Source organism: Oncorhynchus nerka, linkage group LG9b (genome assembly GCF_034236695.1).
Source record: "Oncorhynchus nerka isolate Pitt River linkage group LG9b, Oner_Uvic_2.0, whole genome shotgun sequence".
Lineage (NCBI taxonomy): Eukaryota > Metazoa > Chordata > Actinopteri > Salmoniformes > Salmonidae > Oncorhynchus > Oncorhynchus nerka.
The window spans coordinates 4,635,816-4,663,750 of record NC_088424.1 but is presented as its reverse complement, the minus strand read 5'-3'; the positions used below and the strand labels follow the sequence as shown (position 1 = coordinate 4,663,750).

The window sequence follows — 27,935 nt, the reverse complement described above, 5'->3', positions numbered from 1 at the left end:
TAGAGAAATAGAAAAACAACAAATAATTAAGAAGCAACAACAAAATAACAGTAGTGAGGCTATATACAGTGGATGCCGGTACAGAGTCAATGTGTGGGGCCACAGGTTAGTTGAGGTAATTGAGGTAATATGTACATGTGGTTAGAGGTAAAGTGACTATGCATGGATAATAAACAGAGTCGCAGCAGCGTACAAATGGCGGTGGGGGGACAATGCAAATAGTCCGGGGAACCATTTGATTAGCTGTTCAGGAGTCTTATGGCTTGGGGATAGAAACTGTTAAGAAGCCCTTTGGACATAGACTTGGCGCTCCGGAACCGCTTGCCATACGGTAGCAGAGAGAACAGTCTATGACTAGGGTGGCTGGAGTCTTTGGCACATTTTTGGGCCTTCCTCTCTCTATAGAGGTCCTGGATGGCAGGAAGCTTGGCCCCAGTGATGTACTGGGCTATAGAATGACTCTTTCCACTTTGTCCTACTGTACTGAAGCGATCAACCATATATGATTTTGTTTAACCTTCCAACCTAAATTCATGTCAATAGATACATTTTTAGGGCAGAAATATAGAAATGCTAAAGGTTCGTCAGTTCTCAAACTGTTATGATTAATGTGCAGTATGCAAATTGAAATAGCGATTTTGTGCGGTGAACAACTAACTTTGTGAATTTGTTTGTTGTGCTCAGTCAATTGAACATTTGCTTTTGCAAGAGTTGTGAAACATGAGACATTTGCGGTCAGAATGCTCAGTGCAGTGGAGCCCATATTATGCCATTCTGCAACCCACATCCTTGTTCTGAGCAATTAACATGTCTCCGCCATGTTACTGAAATGGTATGCAGGGTATACAAACTGTTGTAACTGGTTTTCCCGAAACGATTTTAGCTTCATATTGTTTTTACAACTATCGTGTACTCTTGGTGCGTTCAAAGCAATTTGTAATCTCAGAATCGCCGAGTTAAAATTTGTGTCATTTTTTTGCGTAGAGCTTCCTATTGGTTGATTGTGATACTTTCCAAGTGGGAAACTCAAGAGCTCATCTTTCTACAACGAGTTTGTTAGTTGGAAAATTACGAGTGGTCTTCGACGCGGCATTTATTGTGATACTGTTTCCCCTTATGACAATGACTGGGCTGCTCCCCACAGGTCTAAATGATTAACCCTGTCTACTTTTTATCCTTCACTGTGTATGAGTTTATTCTGACCTCTAGATGGCATGATTTCTCATTTTATATTTGGGTTCTCATAGCAACCTAACTTTTTGAGACAAAGCCATGTTTTAGTTGTACAATATTGTACTCGTTTTTAGGTTGTTTTATACTGTAGTGACAGTAATTGGAATGCAGCTGCATTACTGTGTTCCATTTCACTTTCTGTTTATTCATTTAAAAAAATAACATTGTTTGAAATGACCCAGGTGGTGCTAGAGGGTGGAGATTCTGAAGACTGGAAACAAACCACAATCAAAACAGGTTCTTAATTCTGTGGATGGCGGTGAACAACAGGACTCCTGAAAATTATTCTGCATTCTATACTCTCACTGGGTTTTAAAGCACTATTATAGTAAAAAGATGGCTTCACAGACAGATTGTAAGTTGACATTTTTTACATTTACATAAACAATAACAGCTGTTATATCCGTTTTCTGAAGTGTTATTATGGTTATTATAGTAGCTATTTAAGCTATTATTTGACCATGCTGGTCATTTATGAACATTTGAACATCTTGGCCATGTTCTGTTATAATCTCCACCCGGCACAGCCAGAAGAGGACTGGCCACCCCTCATAGCCTGGTTCCTCTCTAAGTTTCTTCCTAGGTTTTGGCCTTTCTAGGGAGTTTTTCCTAGCCACCGTGCTTCTACACCTACATTGCTTGCTGTTTGGGGTTTTAGGCTGGGTTTCTGTACAGCACTTTGAGATATCAGCTGATGTAAGAAGGGCTATATACATTTGATTTGATTTAGAAGTAGACCAACAAAGAGGGCAAAGTGCATCCCTTGCATAATTGTTATCACAAAACCTTTTTTTTCCCTACACCTGACTCACAGCTCTTTGTTATTAATTGTTGCAGCGATACTGAGAGTTGGTGGCAGTTGTGGCAGCATTGGAAGAATTTGCAATAAAGAGAACAATCACAGAACCTGTTCTTCACAACCTTTCAACGAACCATTAATGTGCTTGCACAAGGTAAGATAGTCAAATTTGTTTAGAGAATATCATTATTTTGTCGAAATTCCCCTTGAAGTGGGTTGTTACTTTTTGTTGTTGCTGCCAATGCATGCACTGCGTATCTCAGTGGAACAACGTGCATTCCTTCTCAGCACAGGGTGTAGTGCTACCGCCAAGATTTGATATGCTTTAGATGCTTAGACAAGTTCTCACCCTGTCATTATGTGCTGTGTAGTTCCTGGCAAACAACTCTTACCAGAAACGGGTAAGGAAGTTTCAGTTTTGATCAAACAGACACGGTTCACTTAAACCAATGTTTCAGTCATGAATGACTCATCTGACGAAACAGGAACCCCAACACTGGTTTAAATGAACCTTAATATATTGTGAAGGAGCTCCACTATGCAAAATATTCTTTTTTTCTATTCGTTAGGATCTGGACAGCATTCCACAGTCCAACAATTTATTTTCTGAAACCTTAATTTCTGAAATCTTAAGGTAAACAGGTTATAGGCAAGGCAAGATACAGGTGATCAACCGTGACATCTGTTCTCGACAGGAATGTAGTGTGATCAAACCAGTCTTTTCAATGCCAGCAGTCTGTAGTATGAAATGTTCTTTGAAATTATTTTGGCTTCACTTTCATCCTCAAACCAGCAACAGTCATTGTAATAATGTCATCTCCCATCTGGATTACTGCAACTCGCTGTTGGCTGGGCTCCCTGCCTGTGATTTAAACCCCTACAACTCATCCAGAACGCCGCAGCCCGTCTGGTGTTCAACCTTCCCAAGTTCTCTCACGTCACCCCGCTCCTCCGCTCCCTCCACTGGCTTCCAGTTGAAGCTCGCATCCGCTACAAGACCATGGTGCTTGCCTACGGAGCTGTGAGGGGAACGGCACCTCAGTACCTCCAGGCTCTGATCAGGCCCTACACCCAAACAAGGGCACTGCGTTCATCCACCTCTGGCCTGCTCGCCTCCCTACCACTGAGGAAGTACAGTTCCCGCTCAGCCCAGTCAAAACTGTTCGCTGCTCTGGCCCCCCAATGGTGGAACAAACTCCCTCACGACGCCAGGACAGCGGAGTCAATCACCACCTTCCGGAGACACCTGAAACCCCACCTCTTTAAGGAATACCTAGGATAGGATAAAGTAATCCTTCTCACCCCCCCTTAAAAGATTTAGATGCACTATTGTAAAGTGGCTGTTCCACTGGATGTCATAAGGTGAACGCACCAATTTGTAAGTCGCTCTGGATAAGAGCGTCTGCTAAATGACTTAAATGTAAATGTTAAATGTAATGTCCATACTGTGTTCTATCCAACAGAGGAAGAAAAGCCTCACGCATAAAGTACTTAAGTTGTTGGCACAAATAAAGGTAAGGTGAATGAAATACATAGTATGTCTACTGCGTAGACAAAGCAGACATGCCACAGCAGTATCACAATAATGTGGGGTAGACAGCAGCAGAATCCTTTCAGCACTCATTTAATTGTCCCTCTTTCCATAGGGAACGGACAAAGAGAAAGAAGATTTCACCTTTGATGAGTCTAAATGTATCATCAGAGAGCTTGCTGCTGAACTGAGCAAGGTAGTTCAGGTACGTCAGTCTGTATAGAGAAAAGAAGGTATGTGATCATATGTTCTCTTACATTGCCATGAGTCATAATCAGTTGGTCCTGTACCAGTCCTCACAGATCAGCAACACCTCCCTTCTGACCAGAGTGAATGAGGATGGATCTTGTCAAGAGGAGCGTCAAGACTTTATACTGCAGTGGGCTGAGGAACTGAAACACTCATCGCAGACACAACAGGTAAATAACACATACACCATGGGACAGTTACCACAGACTCATATTAAGCTTAGTCCTAGACTACAAATCATTTGGGATGCTGATCCAGGACTAAGCTTATTCTCTGTCCTGGAAACCGCCCCCATATGTTGGAGGTTCACCTGGCGCTGGTTCAAACACAACACTACAAGCAGTATAAGTACATGTCATGTGCATACAGTGTTGACAGCCAGTTGCTCTGGATGAAGTAACATACAGTGTTGACAGCCAGATGCTCTGGATGAAGTAACATACAGTGTTGACAGCCATTTGCTCTGGATGAAGTAACATACAATGTTGACAGCCAGTTGCTCTGGATGAAGTAACATACAGTGTTGACAGCCAGTTGCTCTGGATGAAGTAACATACAGTGTTGACAGCCAGTTGCTCTGGATGAAGTAACATACAGTGTTGACAGCCAGTTGCTCTGGATGAAGTAACATACGGTGTTGACAGCCAGTTGCTCTGGATGAAGTAACATACAGTGTTGACTGCCAGTTGCTGTGGATGAAGTACCATACAGTGTTGACAGCCAGTTGCTCTGGATGAAGTAACATACAGTGTTGACTGCCAGTTGCTGTGGATGAAGTAACATACAGTGTTGACAGCCAGTTGCTCTGGATGAAGTAACATAGTGTTGACAGCCAGTTGCTCTGGATGAAGTAACATAGTGTTGACAGCCAGTTGCTCTGGATGAAGTAACATAGTGTTGACAGCCAGTTGCTCTGGATGAAGTAACATAGTGTTGACAGCCTGTTGCTCTGGATGAAATAACACAGTGTTGACAGCCAGTAGCTCTGGATGAAGTAACGTACAGTGTTGACAGCCAGTAGCTCTGGATGAAGTAACGTACAGTGTTGACAGCCAGTTGCTCTGGATGAAGTAACATACAGTGTTGACAGCCTGTTGCTCTGGATGAAGTAACATACAGTGTTGACAGCCAGTTGCTCTGGATGAAGTAACATACAGTGTTGACAGCCAGTTGCTCTGGATGAAGTAACATACAGTGTTGACAGCCAGTTGCTCTGGATGAAGTAACATACGGTGTTGACAGCCAGTTGCTCTGGATGAAGTAACATACAGTGTTGACAGCCAGTTGCTGTGGATGAAGTACCATACAGTGTTGACAGCCAGTTGCTCTGGATGAAGTAACATACAGTGTTGACTGCCAGTTGCTGTGGATGAAGTAACATACAGTGTTGACAGCCAGTTGCTCTGGATGAAGTAACATAGTGTTGACAGCCAGTTGCTCTGGATGAAGTAACATAGTGTTGACAGCCAGTTGCTCTGGATGAAGTAACATAGTGTTGACAGCCAGTTGCTCTGGATGAAGTAACATAGTATTGACTGCCAGTTGCTCTGGATGAAGTAACATACAGTGTTAGCAGCCAGTTGCTCTGGATGAAGTAACATACAGTGTTGACAGCTAGTTGCTCTGGATGAAGTAACATACAGTGTTGACAGCCAGTTGCTCTGGATGAAGTAACATACATTGTTGACAGCCAGTTGCTCTGGATGAAGTAGCATACAGTGTTGACAGCCAGTTGCTCTGGATGAAGTAGCATACAGTGTTGACAGCCAGTTGCTCTGGATGAAGTAGCATACAGTGTTGACAGCCAGTTGCTCTGGATGCTGTAACATAGTGTTGACAGCCAGTTGCTCTGGATGAAGTAACATACAGTGTTGACAGCCAGTTGCTCTGGATGAAGTAACATACAGTGTTGACAGCATGTTGCTCTGGATGCTGTAACATAGTGTTGACAGACATTGCTCTGGATGAAGTAACATAGTATTGACAGCCAGGTGCTCTGGATGCTGTAACATAGTGTTGACAGCCAGTTGCTTTGGATGAAGAAACATACAGTGTTGACAGCCAGATGCTCTGGATGAAGTAACATACAGTGTTGACAGCCAGATGCTTTGGATGAAGTAACATACAGTGTTGACAGCCAGTTGCTCTGGATGAAGTAACATACAGTGTTGACAGCCAGTTGCTCTGGATGAAGTAACATACAGTGTTGACAGCCAGTTGCTCTGGATGAAGTAACATACAGTGTTGACAGCCAGATGCTCTGGATGAAGTAACATAGTGTTGACTGCCTGTTGCTCTGGATGAAGTAACATACAGTGTTTTGGATGCTGTAACATACAGTGTTGACAGCTAGTTGCTCTGGATGCTGTAACATACAGTGTTGACAGCCAGTTGCTCTGGATGAAGTAACATACAGTGTTGACAGCCAGATGCTCTGGATGAAGTAACATAGTGTTGACTGCCTGTTGCTCTGGATGAAGTAACATACAGTGTTTTGGATGCTGTAACATACAGTGTTGACAGCTAGTTGCTCTGGATGCTGTAACATACAGTATTGACAGCCAGTTGCTCTGGATGAAGTAACATACAGTGTTGACAGCCAGTTGCTCTGGATGAAGTAACATACAGTGTTGACAGCCAGTTGCTCTGGATGAAGTAACATACAGTGTTGACTACCAGTTGCTCTTGATGAAGTAACATACAGTGTTAGCAGCCAGTTGCTCTGGATGAAGTAACATACAGTGTTGACAGCCAGATGCTCTGGATGAAGTAACATACAGTGTTGACAGCCAGTTGCTCTGGATGAGTAACATACAGTGTTGACAGCCAGTTGCTCTGGATGAAGTAACATACAGTGTTAGCAGCCAGTTGCTCTGGATGAAGTAACATACAGTGTTGACAGCCAGTTGCTCTGGATGAAGTAACGTACAGTCTTGACAGCCAGTTGTTCTGAAGGACGTAACATACAGTGTTGACAGCCAGTTGCTCTGAATGACGTAACATACAGTGTGCTCAAGAAGTATTGGGACAGTGAAATATTTGTTATTGTTTTGGCTCTGTACTCCAGCACTTTGGATTTTAAATGATACAATGACTACCATGATTACATATGGTCCTGAATGAATAGTGAATAATGATAATTGAGAAAGTTACAGATGTACAAATATCATATTCCCAAGACATGCTAACCTCTCACCATTACAATAACAGAGTGGTTAGCATTTTTGGGGGGGTATGATATTCGTGCATCTAACTTTCTCACTCATCATTATTCACGATTCATTCAGGACTATCTGTAATCATGGTAGCATCCACATGAATTAAGATGTGTTTAGAAACATATGATATTCTTATTTGCAATAAAAGTGACTCCAAAATGACACAATACATTATTTACCATTAATTTAATTGGGCACAAAATAATCTGAAACACAACCAAAACAAACAGCAAATGCATCCAACATGTTTGTAGAGTTATAAGCTTGATGTAATCATTGCGTGTTAGGAATATGGGACCAAATACTAAACTTTTGACTACTTTAATACACATATAAGTGAATTTGTCCCAATACTTTTGGTCTATGTACAAAAATATCTAAACGATTCACCTGTTATGGATGAAATTACCCTCAAATTAAAGCTGACAGTCTGCACTTTAACCTCCCATAGTCATTATATAATTTTAAATCCAAAGTGCTGGAGTACAGAGCCAAAACAACAACAACATTGTCACTGTCCCAATACTTTTGGAGCTCACTGTATGATTTACTGTTGAGAAATGCAAACAGAGGATTGTAACCACATGTTTTGCTGACACCAGCAGGGGAAATCACAAGACACAGGAGGAGTGACGACCCTCCAGATCAACAGAAACCAGACAAGGAACAGAAACTGAGGGAAGCCACGAAAGCCCTTTCTGAATGGGCCTGGAGACTCAAGGATATGGAACAGGTGAGAGGAAGACCTTAAAACTAAAACTAAAATAAAAACCCACAAAAAATAATCTGTATCATTACAATGACACATAACACAAGGAGATTATCCTACGATATCACCCTGTGTCTCTGCGTCTCTGCAGGACTCCGTGTGTCTGGGTGAGGATGTGTGTTCAGTACTGCAGGATCTGGAAAGACAGTGGAAGAGGGGGAAGCTTCCCAACATGCTCCCTGTCATGAACTTCCTCATCTGGAGCATACTACAGGAACAGCAGGAGGTCAGCCATAAACAGACACTTATTGAATGTCTCTTTAAGTGACATTCGGCTGAGCGGTAATATAACATAGCTGTTGATTTCACAGGGTTCCATTGTAAAGCATTGGCTCAGAAATAGACAAAGGTCCAGAAGCAGAGGTGAGTGTTCTGCTACGAAAATAAATAGTTGCACACTCATATATATATATATATATATATATATATATATATAATATATATATATATACATACAGTGGGGCAAAAAAAGTATTTAGTCAGCCACCAATTGTGCAAGTTCTCCCACTTAAACAGATGAGAGGCCTGTAATTGTCATCATAGGTACACTTCAACTATGACCGACAAAATGACAAGAAAAAAAATCCAGAAAATCACATTATAGGATTTTTAATGAATTTATTTGCAAATTATGGTGGAAAATAAGTATTTGGTCAATAACAAAAGTTTATCTCAATACTTTGTTATATACCCTTTGTTGGCAATGACAGAGGTCAAACGTTTTCTGTAAGTCTTCACAAGGTTTTCACACACTGTTGCTGGTATTTTGGCCCATTCCTCCATACAGATCTCCTCTAGAGCAGTGATGTTTTGGGGCTGTTGCTGGGCAACACGGACTTTCAACTCCCTCCAAAGATTTTCTCTGGGGTTGAGATCTGGAGACTGGCTAGGCCACTCCAGGACCTTGAAATGCTTCTTATGAAGCCACTCCTTCGTTGCCCGGGCAGTGTGTTTGGGATCATTGTCATGCTGAAAGACCCAGCCATGTTTCATCTTCAATGCGCTTGCTGATGAAAGGAGGTTTTCACTCAAAATCTCACGATACATGGCCCCATTCATTCTTTCCTTTACACGGATCAGTCGTCCTGGTCCCTTTGCAGAAAAACAGCCCCAAAGCATGATGTTTCCACCCCCATGCTTCACAGTAGGTATGGTGTTCTTTGGATGCAACTCAGCATTCTTTGTCCTACAAACACGACGAGATGAGTTTTTACCAAAAAGTTATATTTTGGTTTCATCTGACCATATGACATTCTCCCAATCTTCTTCTGGATCATCCAAATGCTCTCTAGCAAACTTCCGACGGGCCTGGACATGTACTTGCTTAAGCAGGGGGACACGTCTGGCACTGCAGGATTTGAGTCCCTGGCGGCATAGTGTGTTACTTTGGTCCCAGCTCTCTGCAGGTCATTCACTAGGTCCCCCCGTGTGGTTCTGGGATTTTTGCTCACCGTTCTTGTGATCATTTTGACCCCACGGGTTGAGATGTTGCGTGGGGCCCCAGATCGAGGGAGATTATCAGTGGTCTTATATGTCTTCCATTTCCTAATAATTGCTCCCACAGTTGATTTCTTCAAACCAAGCTGCTTATCTATTGCAGATTCAGTCTTCCCAGCCTGGTGCAGGTCCACAATTTTGTTTCTGTTGTCCTTTGACAGCTCTTTGGAGTTTGGAATGTTTTTGGAGAGTTTGGAATGTGACTGTTTGAGGTTGTGGACAGGTGTACTGATAACAAGTTCAAACAGGTGCCATTAATACAGGTAACGAGTGGAGGACAGAGGAGCCTCTTAAAGAAGAAGTTACAGGTCTGCGAGAGCCAGAAATCTTGCTTGTTTGTAGGTGACCAAATACTTATTTTCCACCATAATTTGCAAATAAATTCATTCAAAATCCTACAATGTGATTTTCTGGATTTTTTTTCTTCTCATTTTGCCTGTCATAGTTGAAGTGTACCTATGATGAAAATTACAGGCGCCTCTCATCTTTTTAAGTGGGAGAACTTGCACAATTGGTGGCTGACTAAATACTTTTTTGCCCCACTGTATATATATATATATATAACTTCCAGTAATTTATTGGGTAAAACGCAAACGTTTCGGTATCGCTGTGCCACCTTCAGGGTGTTTTACCCAATAAATTACTGGGAGTTTATATATAGAGAGCGTGTGACTCTCTTTATTTTATTTTTTATAGCTTACAGTTTATTCGCTGTTAGTCAGCACCTCCACACAAAATAATATTCTCTTGGTGTGCTCCAGCTCATGCTTTTTATTAGGTTATTAAATAAGTCAACACAGATTGTATTAATCAGTTCATTTATCTAATATGTTTTGGTTTTCTTAATGTTTTTCCTTTAGTGACTCTGAATCGCGTTCCTGACTCAAGTACGTCAAATCCCACTGTTCACGTCTGCTTAAAACAACAACAAAAAATGTAAATGTTTTGTAGTTCTTCGTTGCTAACGTGATCCTAAATGTTGTCTGTTTCATTGCAGTTTGGAACTTGATTTTGAAAGCATCAGGTTGGTATGGTTTATTACCAACGCAAATATTATTCAAATGAGATAAAACCGAAAGACTTGTTTCATTGTTCTGGTATGATTAACAGCTTCATTATTTCAATATCTTTGCAGTTGAGATCACTCTGGATGAAAAAACAGCCAACCCAAATCTCTTACTGTCCGCTGACAGGAAAAGAGTGAAAATGGCCACCATCATTGAGGATGTTTTTGATGCCCGGGATGGATACAACCCTAGATCCCACACGTATGATGGCTGGTGGTGTGTGCTTGCAAAGGAGGGCTTTACATCTGGGAGACATTACTGGGAGGTGAGAGTCTGGGGCAAGGCAGAGTGGAGGATAGGTGTGGTTAGCGAGTCAGCACCGAGGAATGGCTTTGCAAATCTGAACACAAAAGCTGGTTACTGGAACTTGCGTCTGCAGCTTGGGGAGCTCATGGCTCTAAGTGCACCAGTCATTAAACTGAACCAGTCTCCACCCTCTAGATTCGGGGTGTTTCTAGACATAGAGGAGGGACAAGGTATCCTTCTATGATGCAGAGGAAAGATGCCACATTTACACTTTTAATGTCAATTTTGATCACTTTGGAAAGATTTACCCTGTGTTTGGAACAATTGAGACAGACAGAGAGCTGGTTATTCTGTAGGGAAAATAACTTGATGCAAGCTGTCCGGCTTACTTTATGGACATCTCAATGTATAGTTGCTGACTGTCTCAACTCACAATTCCCTGAGATTACAAAAGGTGTTCCTCAAGAGTCCATTTTAGGGCCGTATTATTCACACTGTATGTAAGCAATCTGGGGAGAACAGCCTTGGTCAGAGAGGTGACCAAGACACAATGGTCACTCTGACAGAGCTCCAGAGTTCCTCTGTGGAGATGGGAGAATCTTCCAGAAGAACAACCTTCTCTGCAGCACTCCACCAATCAGGCCTTTATGGTAGAGTGGCCAGACAGAAGCCATTCCTCAGTAAAAGGCACATGACGGCCCGCTTGGAGTTTGCCAAAAGGCACCTAAAGGAATAAGACGATGAGAAACAAGATTCTCTGGTCTGATGAAAACAAGATTGAACTCTTTGGCCTGAATGCCAAGCGTCACGCCTGGAGGAAACCTGGCACCATTCCTACAGTGAAGCATGGTGGTGGTAGCATCATACTGTGGAGATGTTTAAAAAATTTATACATATATATATTTCACCTTCATTTAACCAGGTAAGCTAGTTGAGAACAAGTTCTCATTTACAACGGTGACCTAGCCAGGATAAAGCAAAGCAGTGGCACAGAAACAACAACACAGAGTTACACATGGAATAAACAAGCGTACAGTCAATAACACAATAGGACAAAAATAAAGTCTATATAAAGTGTGTGCAAATGGCGTGAGGTGGTAAGGCAATAAATAGGCCATAGTAGCAAAGTAATTACAATTTAGCAGATTAACACTGGAGTGATAGATGAGCAGATGATGGTGTGTAAATAGTGATACTGGTGTGCAAAAGCGCAGCAAAGTAAATAAAAACAATATGGGGATGAGGTAGGTAGATTGGGTGTGCTATTTACAGATGGACTATGTACAGCTGCAGCGATTGGTTAGCTGCTCAGATAGCTGATGTTTAAAGTTAGTAAGTCTCCAGCTTCAACGATTTTTGCAATTCGTTCCAGTCACTGGCAGCAGATAACTGGAAGGAAAGGCAGCCAAAGGAGGTGTTGGCTTTGGGAATGACCTGCTGGAGCGCATGCTATGGGTAGGTGTTGTTATCGTGACCAGTGAGCTGAGATGAGGTGGAGCTTTACCTAGCATAGACTTATAGATGACCTGGAGCCAGTGGGTCTGGCGACGAATATGTAGCGAGGGCCAGCCGACTAGAGCATACAGGTCGCAGTAGTGGGTGGTATAAGGCGCTTTGGTAACAAAACGGATGACACTGTGATAGACTGCATCTAGTTTGCTGAGTAGAGTATTGGAAGCTATTTTGTAGATGACATCGCGGAAGTCGAGGATCGGTAGTCAGTGTTACTAGGGTAAGTTTGGCGGCGTGAGTGAAGGAGGCTTTGTTGCAAAATAGAAAGCCGATTCTAGATTTGATTTTGGGATTGGAGATGTTTGATATGAGTCTGGAAGGAGAGTTTACAGTCTAACTAGACACCTAGGTTTTTGTAGTTGTCCACATATTCTAAGTCAGGAACATCCAGAGTAGTGATGCTAGTCGGGCGGGCAGGTTCGGGCAGCGAACGGTTGAAAATCATGCATTTGGTTTTGCTAGCATTTAAGAGCAGCTGGGGTGTTGTATGGCATTGTAGGTTAGTTAACACAGTGTCCAAAGAAGGGCCAGATGGATACAGAATGGTGTCCTCTGCGTAGAGGTGGATCAGGGAATCACCCGCAGCAAGAGCGACATTGTTGGTATATACAGAGAAAAGAGTCGGCCCGAGAATTGAACCCTGTGGTACCCCCATAGAGAGACTAGAAGAATAATCTAGACGAAAAAGAAACGCACACCTATTTTCAAAGACGCTAGAAAGGCAGGGTAGGATGGATATAGCTCTGTAACAGTTTGGGAGTGTCACCCCCTTTGAAGAGGGGGATGACTGCGACTTTCCAATCTTTAGGGATCTCGGACGAAACGAAAGAGAGGTTGAACAGACTGGTAATAGGGGTTGCAACAATGGCGGGGGATCATTTTAGAAAGAGAGGTTCCAGATTGTCTAGCCCAGCTGATTTGTACGGGTCCAGGTTTTCCAGCTCTTTTAGAACATCTGCGATTTGGGTGAAGGAGAAGCTGGGGAGGCTCGGGCAAGTAGCTGCAAGGGGTGCGGAGCTGTTGGCCGGGGTTGGGGTAGCCAGGAGGAAAGCATGGCCAGCCGTAGAGAAATGCTAATTGATATTTTTGATTATCATGGATTTATCGGTGGTGACCGTATCGCCTAGCCTCAGTGCAGTGGGCAGCTGGGAGTAGGTGCTCTTGTTCTCCATGGACTTTACAGTGTCCCAAAACTTTTTGGAGTTAGAGCTACAGGATGCAAATTTCTGTTTGAAAAAGCTAGCCTTTGCTTTCCTGACTGACTGTGTGTATTGGTTCCTGACTTCCCTGAACAGTTGCATATCGCGGGTACTATTCGATGCTATTGCAGTCCGCCACAGGATGTTTTTGTGCTGGTCAAGGGCAGTCAGGTCTAGAGTGAACCAAGGGCTATATCTGTTCTTAGATCTACATTTTTTTTAAAGGGGCATGCTTATTTAAGATGGTGAGGAAATTACTTTTAAAGAACGACCAGGCAATCTGGGCATACCTGGGCCAGGTCGATTAGGAAGGCCTGCTCACAGAAGTGTTTTAGGGAGCGTTTGACAGTGATGAGGGGTGGTCGTTTGACCGTGGACCCACAGCGGATGCAGGCAATGAGGCAGTGATCGCTGAGATTCTGAATGAAAACAGCAGAGGTGTATTTGGAGGGCAAGTTGGTCAGGATAATATCTATGAGGGTGCCCATATGTTTACGGATTTAGGGTTGTACCTGGTGGTTTCCTTGAAAATTTGTGTGAGATTGAGGGCATCTAGCTTAGATTGTAGGACTGCCAGGGTGTTAAGCATATCCCAGTTTAGGTCACCTAACAGAACGAACTCTGAAGATAGATTGGGGCCAGCAGTTCACATATGGTGTCCAGGGCACAGCTGGGAGCTGAGGGGGGTCTATAACAGGCGGCAACAGTGAGAGACATATTTCTGGAGAGATTAGTTTTTTTAATTAGAAGCTCGAACTGTTTGGGCATAGACTTGGAAAGTATGACAGAACTTTGCAAGCTATCTCTGCAGTAGATTGCAACTCCTCCCCCTTTGGCAGTTCAATCTTGATGGAAAAGGTTGTAGTTGGGTATGGAATTCTCCAAATTTTTGGTGGCCTTCCTAAGCCAGGATTCAGATACGGCAAGGACATCAGGGTTGGCGGAGTGTGCTAAAGCAGTGAGTAAAACAAACTTAGGGAGGAGGCTTCTGACGTTAACATGCATGAAACCAAGGCTTTTGTGATTACAGAAGTCAACAAATGAGAGTGCCTGGGGACACGCAGGGCCTGGGTTAGCCTCCACATCACCCGAGGAACAGAGGAGGAGTAGGATGAGGGTACGGCTAAAGGCTAGAAAAACTGGTCGTCTAGTGCGTTGGGGACAGAGAATAAAAGGAACAGATGTCTGGGCGTGATAGAATTGATTCAGGGCATAATGTGCAGACGGGTATGGTGGGGTGCGGGTACAGTGGAGGTAAGCCCAGGCACTGAGTGATGATAAGAGAGGTTGCATCTCTGGACACGCTGGTTATACTGGGTGAGGTCACCGTATGTATTTCAGAGGCAGGGACTGGGAGACTAGCCAGGATCGAGGGAAAGATGAACGGATCTATGTAGATCCTTGATAAAAACCTGTTTCAGGGTGGCTACTTTGAAGAATCTCAAATATAAAATGTATTTTGATTTGTTTAAGCCTTTTTTGGTTACTACATAATTCCATATGTGTTATTTCATAGATTTGATGTCTTCACTATTATTCTACAATGTAGAAAATAGTAAAAATAAAGAAAACCCTTAAATGAGTAGGTGTGTCCAAACCTTTGACTGGTACTGTATGTAAATATGAGTTTTTTATTTTAATACATTTGCAAAAATGTCTTAATGTCTTAACCTGTTTTTGCTTTGTCATTTTGGGGTATTGTGTGTAGATTGATGAGGAAAAAACAGTTAATCAATTTTAGAATAAGGCTGTAAACGTAACAAAATGTGGAGAAAGTCAAGGGGTCTGAATACTTTCTGAAAGCACTGTATATGAACGCTGCTGCCTCTTCAAATCTATGATGATTCTACAAGTGATGTGCTTTATTTGAATGGTTTTCTTTTATAATATGTACACATATTAATGAAGTATGGAATCAATGTATATAAAAAAAATGTATTTCTTGACACATACATTTGTTTGCTGATTTACTCATATAGAATAAAGAAGGCGATGAGCTTAATGGTGAAATCATTGACAAAAACATATTTTTTTACTGTAGCTACAATGTTTAATATGTAACTACTCTTTGCCTAGAGAAAGAGTGACCATAAGTACAGACATCTCAAGGTAGAGTAAGGCCCTTTGTACACCATCGAAGAGTAACAGTTTGTTTACTATTTATGCTATTGCCTGAGTCCACATGATTGTTCACCTCAAGGAGCTGTTAGTACGCAATATCTAGAAATCTTTTTGAGACAATAGTAGCTGTTAATGCAGCATAGAAACAACAGTGTATAGCCTACACTGTTGATTTAAAAAAATGTTATTTCACCTTTATTTAACCAGGTAGGCTAGTTGAGAACAAGTTCTCGTTTGCACCTGCGACCTGGCCAAGATAAAGCAAAGCATTTCGACACATACAACAACACAGAGTTACACATGGAATAAACAAAACATAGTCAATAATACAGTAGAAAAAGTCTATATACAGTATGTGCAAATGAGGTAAGATAAGGGAGTTAGGCAATAAATAGGCCATGGTGGCGAAGTAATTACAATATAGCAATATAGCAATTAAACACTGGAATGGTAGATGTTTAGAATATATATATACATATATATATATATATATTTTTTTTATGAGCAAGTGGAGATACTGGGGTGCAAAGGAGTAAGATACATAAATAAATACAGTATGGGGATGAGTTAGATACTTCTACATAATCTAGAAAACCACATAACATTTCCTGTTTTGGCCTGCAGCAGTGTTTTACATTTTAGGACACTGGTTTCTACATTGAACTGCCTGCAGAGCTAAACATGTAAAACCTCCAACACCATTGTTCTGAATAAGAATTTTGTTAGTGCATGTAACTCACTACAGTGTAGACCCTTTTGACAGCACCGCAGTCAAATAACAACATGTAGAAGGACTCAAAGACACTGCCTTTTGACAACATTGGAAAGAAGCCAAACAGGATGAATGCTGCTTATAGCATGGGTGGCAGGAAGCCTAGCGGCTAAGAGCATTGGTCCCTGGTCTGAATCCCCGAGCCGTTCTGTCGTTGAACAAGGCAGTTAACCCCCAACAACAACTGCTCCTGGGCGCTGATAACGTGGATGTCGATTAAGGCTCCCTGCACCTCTCAGGGTTAAATGCGGAAGACACGTTTCGGTTAAATGCATTCAGTTGTGCAACTAGGTATCTCCTTCCCCTTTCCCCATAAAACAATAACTGAAAGCCAGGAACTCTGTTCTGCTTCTTTCCTGCAACCAAGGCAATTTCAGATAATTATATAATTCATAATGATGAGATCTGCCAACAGCCCAGGTCTGGTTTGAAAGCTCCCCCCACCTAGACATACTTTGAAAGGTATAGAACAGGTCTGAGGTTGTGTGATAACAATGGCAGCAATGAGAATAGCCTCATTGTTGAGATTTTCACTGTTCATGGCAGCCAAGCAGAAACATCTTACAAGTTCACTGGAGTTGATTATATACGATGCAAATATGTTACCAGCAAAGCTGTTTTGAAACATCTTCGACACTCACTCCCATTCTCTTGATTTTTTACTGCAGAATGAAAAATAGGTCAGGGATTGCTTTCGGCATGTGTAGTGGCCAGAGGATGGCACTATAAATCCCAGTCTGTGAGAGGTATATCAATTTCTATCTGAAATGTCTGTGTTTGGTGAAATGTGTCCATGTGAAGGTGAAAAGCTTCAAGTTCCTCTGCGTACACATCATCAACAATCTGAAATGGTCCACCCACACAGACAGTGTGTTGAAGTAGGCGCAACAACGTCTCTTCAACCTCGGGAGGCTGAAGAAATTTGTCTTGGCCTCTAAGGCCTCTATATGCACAATTGAGAGCATCCTGTCGGGCTGTATCACTGGCTGGTACGGCAACTGCACTGCCTGCAACCACAGAGCTCTCCAGAGAGTGGTGCGGTCTGCCCAACGTATCACCAGGGGAACACTGCCTGCCCTCCAGGACACCTACAGCACCCGATGTCACTGGAAGGCCAAAAAGATCATCAAGGACATCAACCACCCGAGCCACTGCCTGTTCACCCCGCTACCATCTAGAAGGCGAGGTCAGTACAGGTGCATCAAAGCTGGGACAGAGAGACTGAAAAACAGCTTCTATCTCAAGGCCATCAGACTTAAATAGTCATCACTAGCAGGTACCACTCGGTTACTCAACTCTGCACCTTAGAGGCTGCTGTCATATATACATAGTCATGGATTCACTGGCCACTTTAATAATGGAACACTAGCCACTTAAACAATGTCTACATACCACTTTACTCATTTCATATGTATATACTGTATTCCATTCTACTGAAATGTAGTCAACGCCACTCTGACATTGTTCATCCTGATATTTATATATTTCTTAACTCCATTCTTTTACTTTAGATTTGTGCGTATTGTTGTGAATTGTCAGATATTACTGCACTGTAGGAGCTAGGAACACAAGCATTTCGCTACACCCGCAATAACATTGCTAAATAAGTGTATGTGACCAATAACATTTGATTTGATGTGCCAAACTGAGGAGAGAGACCATCTATCTGTATGACGATGTCAAAGCCATTTGACCACAGGAGCCTCACTGTATGAGTGATAAAAAAAATATTTAAAAAACAATGCATATGACAAATCAATTTTTCCTAAAATCCACTCCACTAATCAACAAGGCATTTTCTTTCTTTTCACACCTCCTCGTGTATTTCATCTACAGCCTTCCTCATCCACCACCATGTCCTTGTAGTGGCGTAGGACTACATTGTCGTTGTTGTTGTAGTAGAGCATGGAGACAGGTGATAGGCGGATGGGTACTCAGCAGGGCTGGGGTGTGCCGCAGGGGTCCTAGAAATGTGTGTACCAGTGTCTGCAGGATGGCATGGTTGGTGCCGTTCTGGCTCTCTCACTCAGCGGGAATGGGCACTCTATGTGGCAGTAGTCCTACCAGCCCACGTCCTTGAAGTCGATGTAGAGGTGGCAAATCAAATTGCATTTGTCACATGCACCGAATGCAGTGAAATGCTTACTTATAAGCCTTTAACCAACAACGCAGTTTTAAGAAAATATCAACAACAAAAAAGTAAGAGATAAGAATAACAAATCATTAAAGAGCAGCAGTAAATAACAATAGCAGGGCTATATTTTTTATTTCACTTTTATTTAACCAGGTAGGCCAGTTCTCATTTACAACTGTGACCTGGCCAGGATAAAGCAAAGCAAAGCAATACGACAAAAACAACAATGCAGAGTTACACATGGGATAAACAAACGTTCAGTCAATAACACAATAGAAATATCTATGTACAGTGTGTGCAAATGTAGTAAGATTAGGGAGGTAAGGCAATAAATAGGCCATAGAGGTGAAATAATTACAATTTAGGATTAACACTGGAGTGTGCAGATGATGATGGGCAAGTAGAGATACTGAGGTGCAAAAGAGCAAAATAATAATAATAATAATATAGGGATGAGGTATTTGGGTGTACTATTTACAGAGGGGCTGTGTACAGGTACAGTGATCGGTAAGCTGCTCTGACAGCCCGATGCTTAAAGTTAGAGGGAGATAAGTCTCCAGCTTTAGTGATTTTTGCAATTCGTTCCAGTCACTGGCAGCAGAGAACAGGAAGGAAAGGCGGCCAAAGGAGGTGTTGGCTTTGAGGATGACCAGTGAAATATATCTGCTGGAGTGCGTGGATGTTGCTATGGTGACCAGTGAGCTGAGATAAGACGGGGCTTTACCTAGCAAAGACTTATAGATGACCTGGAGCCAGTGGGTTTGGCGACGAATTTGTAACGAGGGCCAGCCAACGAGAGCATACAGGTTGCAGTGGTGGGTAGTATATGGGGCTTTGGTGACAAAACAGATGGCACTGTGATAGACTACATCCAATTTGCAGGGTAGAGTGTTGGAGGCTATTTTGTAAATGATATTGCCAAAGTCAAAAATCAGCATGAGCGAAAGAGGCTTTGTTGCGAAATAGGAAGCTGATTCTAGATTTAATTCTGGATTGGAGATGCTTAATGTGAGTCTGGAAGGGGAGTTTACAGTCTAACCAGATACCTAGGTATTTGTAGTTGTCCACATATTCTAAGTCAGAACCGTCCAGAGTAGTGATGCAAGTCGGGCAGGCAGGTGCGGGCAGCAATCGGTTGAAGAGCATGCATTTAGTTTTACTTGCGTTTAAAAGCAGTTGGAGGCCACGGAAGGAGTGTTCTATGGCATTGAAGCTCGTTTGGAGGTTTATTAACACAGTGTCCAAAGAAGGCCCAAAGAAGTATACCAAAGTCTAAAAAAGTATACCGAATCGTGTTGTCTGCGTAGAGGTGGATCAGAGAATCACCAGCAGCAAGAGCGACATCATTGATATATACAGAGAAAAGAGTCAGGGAGTACCGGTACAGAGTCAATGTGCGGGGGCACCGGTGTCGAGGTAATTGAGGTAATATGTACATGTAGGTAGAGTTATTAAAGTGACTATGCATAGTTAATAACAGAGAGTAGCAGCAGCGTAGAAGGGGGGGGGGGCAATGCAAATAGTCTGGGTTGCCATTTGATTAGCTGTTCAGGAGTTGATAGACGACTCTCCACTTCCGCCGAGAGCAGCACTAGAGCGGGTTCAGGGACATGGGCCACCAATGAGGTCTGGAACTCTGGGAAGGTTACTGTTGGCCCGATCGGGAGAGTGTTTCTCAGGTGGTGGGCCATGATGGTGTCCCTGGCCAGGGTGTGGGCGGGTTGAGGCTGTAGCTCCAGCCCGTAGGTCCTCCCTGGTTTAACAGATTCAATACATGGAACAACAGATAGAACATGGAACAAAAACTATCTAAAGGAAGTTTATTCTGAAGTGTCTGTCCTATATCGGAGACATTTAAGAAAGATCTGGAAACATTTTATATATATATATATTTTTTTTTACATGTATTTAACCCATTATTTTTGCCACTAAACTGTCTCTATATAGACTTCCATAGAAAATGTTTAACTGGTACTGGGGGACCTTCAGACGAGTCTCACCTTCCCACAGAGGGGTCCTAATTAGTGTGTAGCCCAAACTGTTCGGACACTACAGACAGAAGTTGGCAGATCGGCTCTTCCGACTTCGTGTTGTGAGAGTCTCATCATTCCATAGAGTGGTCATAATAGTTTGTAGGCTAAACTGTTCGGACGCTACAGACGAATGTGTGAGAATACCGCTCTAGCTCTCTCACCTTTCACTGCAGATGCAGAAGTGCGACATGCGGTGGATTGAGATGCATCCAATGCAAAAACACTGATTGTGTTGTTATGCTAATTCGAATCACACGGGGCCTTCGAAATTGACTGTAGGGGGTTTTAAGCCAGTTCTCAGCCAAGGCTGTGAGGTCCAGCGAGAGGGATCTGGGCTCTGGTTCTAGCTGCACCGACTGGGACTGGGGCAGCACTAGCCTGCGGTTGGCCTCGTGGCTCGCTCCCCTCAGGGTCGCACGCAGCACCTTGTACAGGGATACACTGAGAGCCCGTGGGCCCAGGAGGAACCTTGGTGTGCAGAACACATCCCACTGGAACTTGATTTCAAGCTGCGCCAGAGAGAGCTGCTCCAAGGGCTGTAGAAAGAAGAATAGATGTTTCTGCACACAGCCGTGGCCCTCAAACTCCAGCCTGACACCAGTCTGAGAACAGAAAAAAGAAGCCATATTAGGTTCACACTTTAGTAGGGCCCAGGTTTCAATTTACAATTGAATTTGCAATGTCACAGTCAATACAAGCCTTTATCTGTAATAAAGAAAGCCAATGCTCTCTGACTTTGTCCCCCTAGTTTATTTTTCATTGGTATATTTCACCCCAAAAACAATAGGAGTGAATTAACTCAGAAGCAACTGTTTTCAAAGACCAAACGGTATCTCTTGAATATCAAACTTGTTTAAACTTGATTGTGTATGTATGCCTATGTAGGTCAATAATGACTTGACCTCAAATTGTTATTCTGATCATTTTTTTAACCAGACATTCCTCTTTCTTCCAATGATCTTAAATGGAAAGGAGCACTTCAAACAACAACAAAGAGGACACCCAGACACATTTTTAGGTGAAAAGCTGAGGGATGGCACTGGAGAAATGTAACCACTCAAATTCATAGACAGACCTATGGATGCAATGACTGACCCTCCGTAAAATATTGTTTATACCATGTTTTAAGCTAAACAATGTTTGCTTACAATTACATTGTTTACAGTGGAGTAGGATACAACAACCCACTGGGCACAGATGTCAATTCAATGTCTATTCCACTTGGGTTCAACATAACTTCAATGAAATGGGGTGGAAACAAAGTTGATTGACCAGTGGGAAGCTTCTTCTGGGGTTCTGATGGTGTAAAACAGTAGAACTAAGCTCATGAGGCATTTAGTCTAAGTTATATTCCTCAATAATCAATTGCGTGTCTTTCTGTTGCGTGATTTAAGTCTTGGAGGTGTGTTTCCTGACCTATTCTACGTTTGGTTAATGATATTTGTCCCACATGAGACGCAAAAGCCTATTTCACTTCCTCAAAATCGCCAGAATGAATGTCAAATAACTCAAGAATTTAACAATTAATGTCGACATTGTTGCCAATAATGTTTTAATTGCTCAATTTGACATTTAACTAAGGTGTTTGGTGCAGTATTTCTCAAGTTTAAAAAAATGCGCAACGTGTTGTCATATGTAAACAAAGTCAGAGCTGCTGGGCAGGTCTGTATTACTGTCTATGCTATTGGATAGAGGGCAATCACCGCAACTGTTCACCCCATGTTAGTGGGCAAATGGACATGGTCAAATCAAAACCCAACCTCCATTTACCCATTGTGACTACAGCTTGTAGTCAATTTTGACACTCGAAATAACTGTTTCTGACTCAAATCGATGCCACATAGGCCATTTTCGATGGGATTTGTTGCTTTTGAAAGGCAGTCGCTCATTAAATGTCCACAAATGTCGCAATCCCAGATTGCCTCTTTAAAGTCTACTCTTCAGTTTTGTAATTGGCTGTGACATTCGCTAATTCATTTCTCCCGCTGGACCAGAAAAATGCTAAAACTGTTTTGACTTTGTGGCTGTGTTATTTAATGGAAACCGGGGCAAGCAGCCAATGTAGAAACCGCTGTAATTTTCCTGGTTGCTAAAATTTACACTGTTCGCTCAATTTCTGTTTAAGTGAGAAAACAAGCACTGAATAATGTAGGATATAATTTTACCATCTGTGAAATATATTTTCAATAACAAAAATAGTTTTTACAGCTGTTTGAAGCTGGAAGACAAACAGAAAGTAAAAGGCTCAAGTGGGAGTCTCTGCCATGTTACTGAAATTGTATTCTGGGGAGGGAGAATTGAATGTAGCCTAGTGCGGTTTGAATTCACCTAGCTTCCACATAGGGGAGAAATTCTGAGAAATTGTGTAGTACCTTTAACTTCCCAATTTCATAACTTTTGACCACTAGATGGCAGTCACTGGCCTTTTAAAAAATGCAGGCTATGCTGTCTTCTGGTCTGCATGTTTCCTTAATTTGTAGCCTGGATTTAGAGCATGCAAACATCACAAGACCCGAAAGTGCTCAAGACATTGTGCCATGTACCATGACCAAGGGTAGAGTACTATACACAACCAGCACCTATGGCTAAAGGGAATATGGATACCATTAAATGAGAAACCAGCAGTTGCTACAATAAACATTATTGTAAACATTATCAATTATTTTTTTAACTTATAAATTGATATTTACCCATTCATTATTTTAGAATGTAATTTACGACTCATGCGCTTAGTTCGACTGTCGTACCCCATCAGAACCCAAAATATAAGCTTGTAAATTATTTTTTTACATGTCAAACCGCCTCAAAACATGGTTTAAACTAAAACGTTGATACCATAGATGGTCAATCCTTGTATCCATAGCTTGGTCTACAATTTGAGATAACATTTCTCCAGCCTCACCCCTCATCTTTTTAACGAACCGGGGTGGGGAGGCCACTTAGTTATTGTTTCTACTGCGGATTGCCACTTTAACTGTACATTGAGGGAGAATGCAATTCAACAGAAGGCCCTCTAGGTGTCATGAGGAACAAAGCAAGTCAACAGAAAAACCACTTGGCTATTATCAAAATAGATTTTATTCTAGACGTTTCAAAGATCTGAGTGATATTACAACAGTCAAATGCGTAGGTTGCAGAGAGAGTCTCAGCAACCATATGAGAGAGAGAACATAAGGGTGAGGGCAAAGACATGGAACAAAAAAACATCTGCAAACAGGTATTTACATGGTCCAGGGTGTTATGACACGTCCTTGTTAAAGTTGAGATTTATTGTTTTTGTTCATTTTTGCCTACATAGCTACAAATAAATCTGAATTATAAAAGTTTCCAAAGAGTACAAAACCTTCAAGGGCTTTTTAGACATAGCAAAGATAGAATTAGTACTTTAGGTAGGAACAAAAAAAAATAGCAAACACTTGAATGCAGTGTAAAAAGCATCTCTTTTTAAAAACAAAAGGGTTATAAAATACCATTCCACTGTCATAGACTTCATAATAAATCGTGTCATCATGGTACAATCCACTCACTGTTGATTATATTAAAGAAAACTTCAAAATACTCTTAGCTTCTGTACAAAATTTGTTTGTAAAACAAGTGACATTCTGAGAAAGAAAATCGCAAAGGAGGCCTTTGAAAAGACAACAAAAAACAACATTGGTGTTTTAAAGCGACAGGATGATAGCTAGGGCTAAGATATGGGATTTTGGAATGCCATGAAATTGGCCTGGATCCAATGTGTAACCAATATGTCAACAGTTTAGACACTACTATTTCCCCTTCCTTTTTAACAGAACTACTGCACACGTTCAGCTGAGAGTGAAATCAAATAAAACCACAAGCATTAATCCCTGTCTGGATGTGCCAACCAGGGTTGGGAGTCAACTCTAAATTAAATGTATGGGATGAACTGAAATTCCAATTCAAGAATAAAAAAATAAAAAGTGGCATTCATTTAGAATGAGGATTTTTTTTCAGTTCTTGAATTGAAATTTCACTTACAGAATGAATCAAAATAGAATTGACTACAACCCTGGTTTAAACATCTCCCTGTTACGCATTATTCTTAAGTGCAGGAAAAAAAGAACATATAAACCCAGTCTTAGGGCTGCTCTTCTCTTTTATAGCTATGACCGTTCAATGGTATTTTATAAAGAACCATTTCTCATGGTAAAAGACCCACATGATGTATAGTACCGCCACATTTTCCAAGCATGTCTTCAAGAGTTAGATTTTGTTTTTTAAACCACCCTTGCACTTGAGTGGCATATAAAAAGAATTGCCTGTGATGTCACAGATATATTATATTTAGTTACATGAAGTCATATATGTCCCAAAGTCCGCTTCTCATCTCAACTAATCTCCCTGCAAAAAAAAAAAAACAGAAGGAAAAAAAAGGCTTAAAAAAAAACTTTAAAAAACCTGCACCTTCTGAAACACCACAAAACAAAAACGCTGTCTATCCATGCATAGGCCTCAACACAGCCTGTGTTGGTGCTGTGCACAAAATCACTTTTAAAACCACGACCAAAGAGCAGACACAGCATTGTGTCCTAAAACAGAACACTTAAAGCAATGGTTCACTCAAAAATCTAACTTTGTCAGATGTTTATAGAACTCAAAAAAGTAGTCTTGGAACGTAGACTAATCTCGTGTAAAGGCGTCCGCATGCTTCCCAGCCGAAACAGTTCGGAAGCGTTTGTGCATATATTATGACATTTTGTGATGTTTTTGTTAATTTTGGACTTCAGTAAGGGTTTTTCCAGGCACACAATATTTTCTAGAGAAAAGCCGAGGTTGGTAGCTGAAGTCTACACCTGTTCGTCAGTGATTGGTCAACATCCTGAAGAACAGGATTCTTCAGTGAAGTCTGTTGACATTCAACGAGACAACTCATTTTCATGCTCATTTTTTCATTGAGAAATACTGCACCAAATATCTTAGTTGCACAATTTTATATCGAAGATCTTCTCTGCAAAAATGTAAAAATGAATGATAGATTTGGGGCGGCAGGTAACCTAGTGGTTAGTGTTGGACTAGTAACCGGAAGGTTGCCAGATCGAATTCCCAAACTGACAAGGTAAAAATCTGTTGTTCTGCCCCTGAACAAGGCAGTTAACCCACTGTTCCTAGGCAGTCATTGAAAATAAGAATTAACTGACTGACTTTCCTAGTTAAACAAAGGTAAAAATAAATAAATAATAATAACTCAGGATTTAGATTAATCTTAGATTAATTTGGATTATTTTGAGAAAGTGTATACTGGCTACGGTGTCTCAAAATGGACAAACAGTAGTACTACTGCCGCTTGTTTAATTCTTTAAAAGTGAAGGTCTTTTACGGAAGTATACGAGCACACTTGTTCAGTTCGCCTAGTCGACTTTGGCTAGCCGCCAGGCAAACTGAAGCATGCGGACGCCTTTAGACCTCTTTCGGGTCCGAAAACTACCGGCTAACTTTGACGTCGGAGTCAACCACCTAAACATGACACCTGAAGACATCAACATAAACATCACCAGATCCCAGACATCAACAGTCAATGACAATCAAACATTTTGTTCAACATGACAAATTGCAATAAGGTTGCCCAGCGTTAACATTTCAAATGTGATGAGTTGGTTGTCGATTGAAGGAAGCATGGTTGAAACTGACTGCAGACATTTGAAAAAGGGCCGGCGTAATACTTATGTAGGTGCTATGAAGGTCCTCTGTACAGTACACACCACTATATGCAGGTGTTACTGCTGAAATCAAGACAGCTACAGTATGTCCAGATTAATTACCAAGCAAGACCGGTCAACAAAACAAAGCAAAAAATAAACTTAAGTGATGGCTTAGTCTGATTATCATTTAGCATTTGTTAGCTTAGCACGCAATGGACAGTGGAGGTACAACATATCGTGAATAGCACAGCTCAGATGTTAATGGTAACATCCTCTATCAACCAATCAGGATACAGGGAGAGTGTTCAATAGGGAGAAATCGTTCTGAAACGTGGAGGTTCTAATTGAACGTGTCCAAAGTGAAACACGTGTTTTTCCATAGCAAAACTTGTTGCTACTTAGTGTCCTACTGAACACAACCCACCTGTAGGACATTGTGGCTTTGAATGTGGGTTGTCCTGTCATTCATGAGCTACCCAAAGCACTGCCATCCCTATATTCTGGCTAAAAGCTCCCCGGAGGCACAGATCGAGGATCAGCTTACCATCCCCCAATCCTAGCCATAGCCATTACGGGAGAAAACGCCAAACTGACCTTATATCAGTGTCTGCAACTTCCCCTAACCAATCCATTACACTCAAATCTAACATCACATGTAGTTAGAATGTAAGAGGATGGGGCTTTCTAGTAGCTGCAGTGATGATCTTTAGTCCAAGAGTTTATTAGAATTCTCAGATATCTACTAAGCTAACAGTTTTGCACACCTGAAGCCATTTAAAGGTAATAAGAAGTACAAGTATGCATATGGCACCTTTAATCCCCACTAGCTGCTCTCCCAAAAATGTTTAATAAAAGGATTTTGGCAAACTGAAGAAAAAAAACTTTGAATTTAATTGTTTGAAGCTTTGAATTGAAAACAAATGAACCTATTTCAACTTTATAAATATATATTTGTTGTTCAATGTATTTGTGAACCACAAAAACATGCATGGACAGTGCCAAAATGAATGATTTCTCCCAATATCCCAATACCCAAATTTAAGAAAAAAAATCCTACTGACCTTACCTCTCTCGACATGTAACACAAACCTACAGCAAAACAAAATGGCCACAGGACAACAAAAAATGTGGACATGTACAATATGCACACACCAACAACGTGGGGGGGAAAAGCTTAACATTTCTCATTTCTGGTATAAAGGATAAAAAATAAATAAATAAAACAAATTGCAGATATTTTGGTATGTATGCAATGGGTCCTCTTCTCTTCAATATGATTTTTGTCTCGGTGACCATAATATAGTCATTTTTCTCTCCTGTGGGTCTGAGTCGGACTTGAGGGAAGTCCAGATCCCCTTTGCTGGGGGTTAGTTTGACCTCTTCTCTGGAGGGGTAGTCTGTGTGTTTATGGGGGTGTTGGGGTGCTCTGTTTGGCTGTGATGGTAATGGTGGTGGTGGTTGTGATGATGGGCCATGGCTTCTGATGGGACTACAGCAGTGTAGACGACAGGCTGGGACAGTCATTTTGGCTATGTACACATTCGTAGTCGGTCCATGGCTCCCCAAACAAGCGTCATTTCCTCAGGTCTAGTACACAAACCTGGAACGGAGAGGGTAAAGGTCAAATGCAATGAGCAGGGCAAGGTTGTTGTTTTTTTCTGACCATGTGACCAGAGAAACACCTGGCTTTAACAATAAGAAACACACATCCATTATTAGTCTAAGTAGTGCTGTTTCCACTGCTGAAAAACACTTCCTTTCATTATTCAATTTTAAAACTCAGCTGTGCCAATGTGTAAAACCTCTCAAGTCCAGTCAAAACAATAGCTATCGACTTCCTAACCGTCCCCGTCAATAGACACTGCATTATGAAAGGAGATAATTGGTGGTGGGTC

At 41.7% G+C, this 27,935-nt stretch overlaps 1 protein-coding gene and 2 pseudogenes across 5 annotated transcripts in view; 1 reads left to right on the top strand and 2 right to left on the bottom strand.

The window, feature by feature from the left end:
• Positions 1–1,316: 1,316 nt before the first annotated feature.
• LOC115114882 (E3 ubiquitin-protein ligase TRIM39-like) lies at positions 1,317–15,322 on the top strand (annotated as a pseudogene).
• A 2,717-nt stretch (positions 15,323–18,039) lies between these two features.
• Positions 18,040–26,475, bottom strand: LOC135565789 (protein DVR-1-like; annotated as a pseudogene).
• LOC115114144 (F-box-like/WD repeat-containing protein TBL1XR1) overlaps positions 23,441–27,935 on the bottom strand; it is a 45,049-nt gene continuing 40,554 nt past the window's right edge. For all 5 annotated transcript variants that reach the window (XM_065013287.1, XM_029642157.2, XM_029642158.2 and 2 more), the window contains one exon: positions 23,441–27,640. In XM_065013287.1, the coding sequence (XP_064869359.1) occupies positions 27,614–27,640 (27 nt within the window). In that variant the 3' untranslated portion in view covers positions 23,441–27,613. The remainder of the gene's footprint in view (positions 27,641–27,935) is intronic.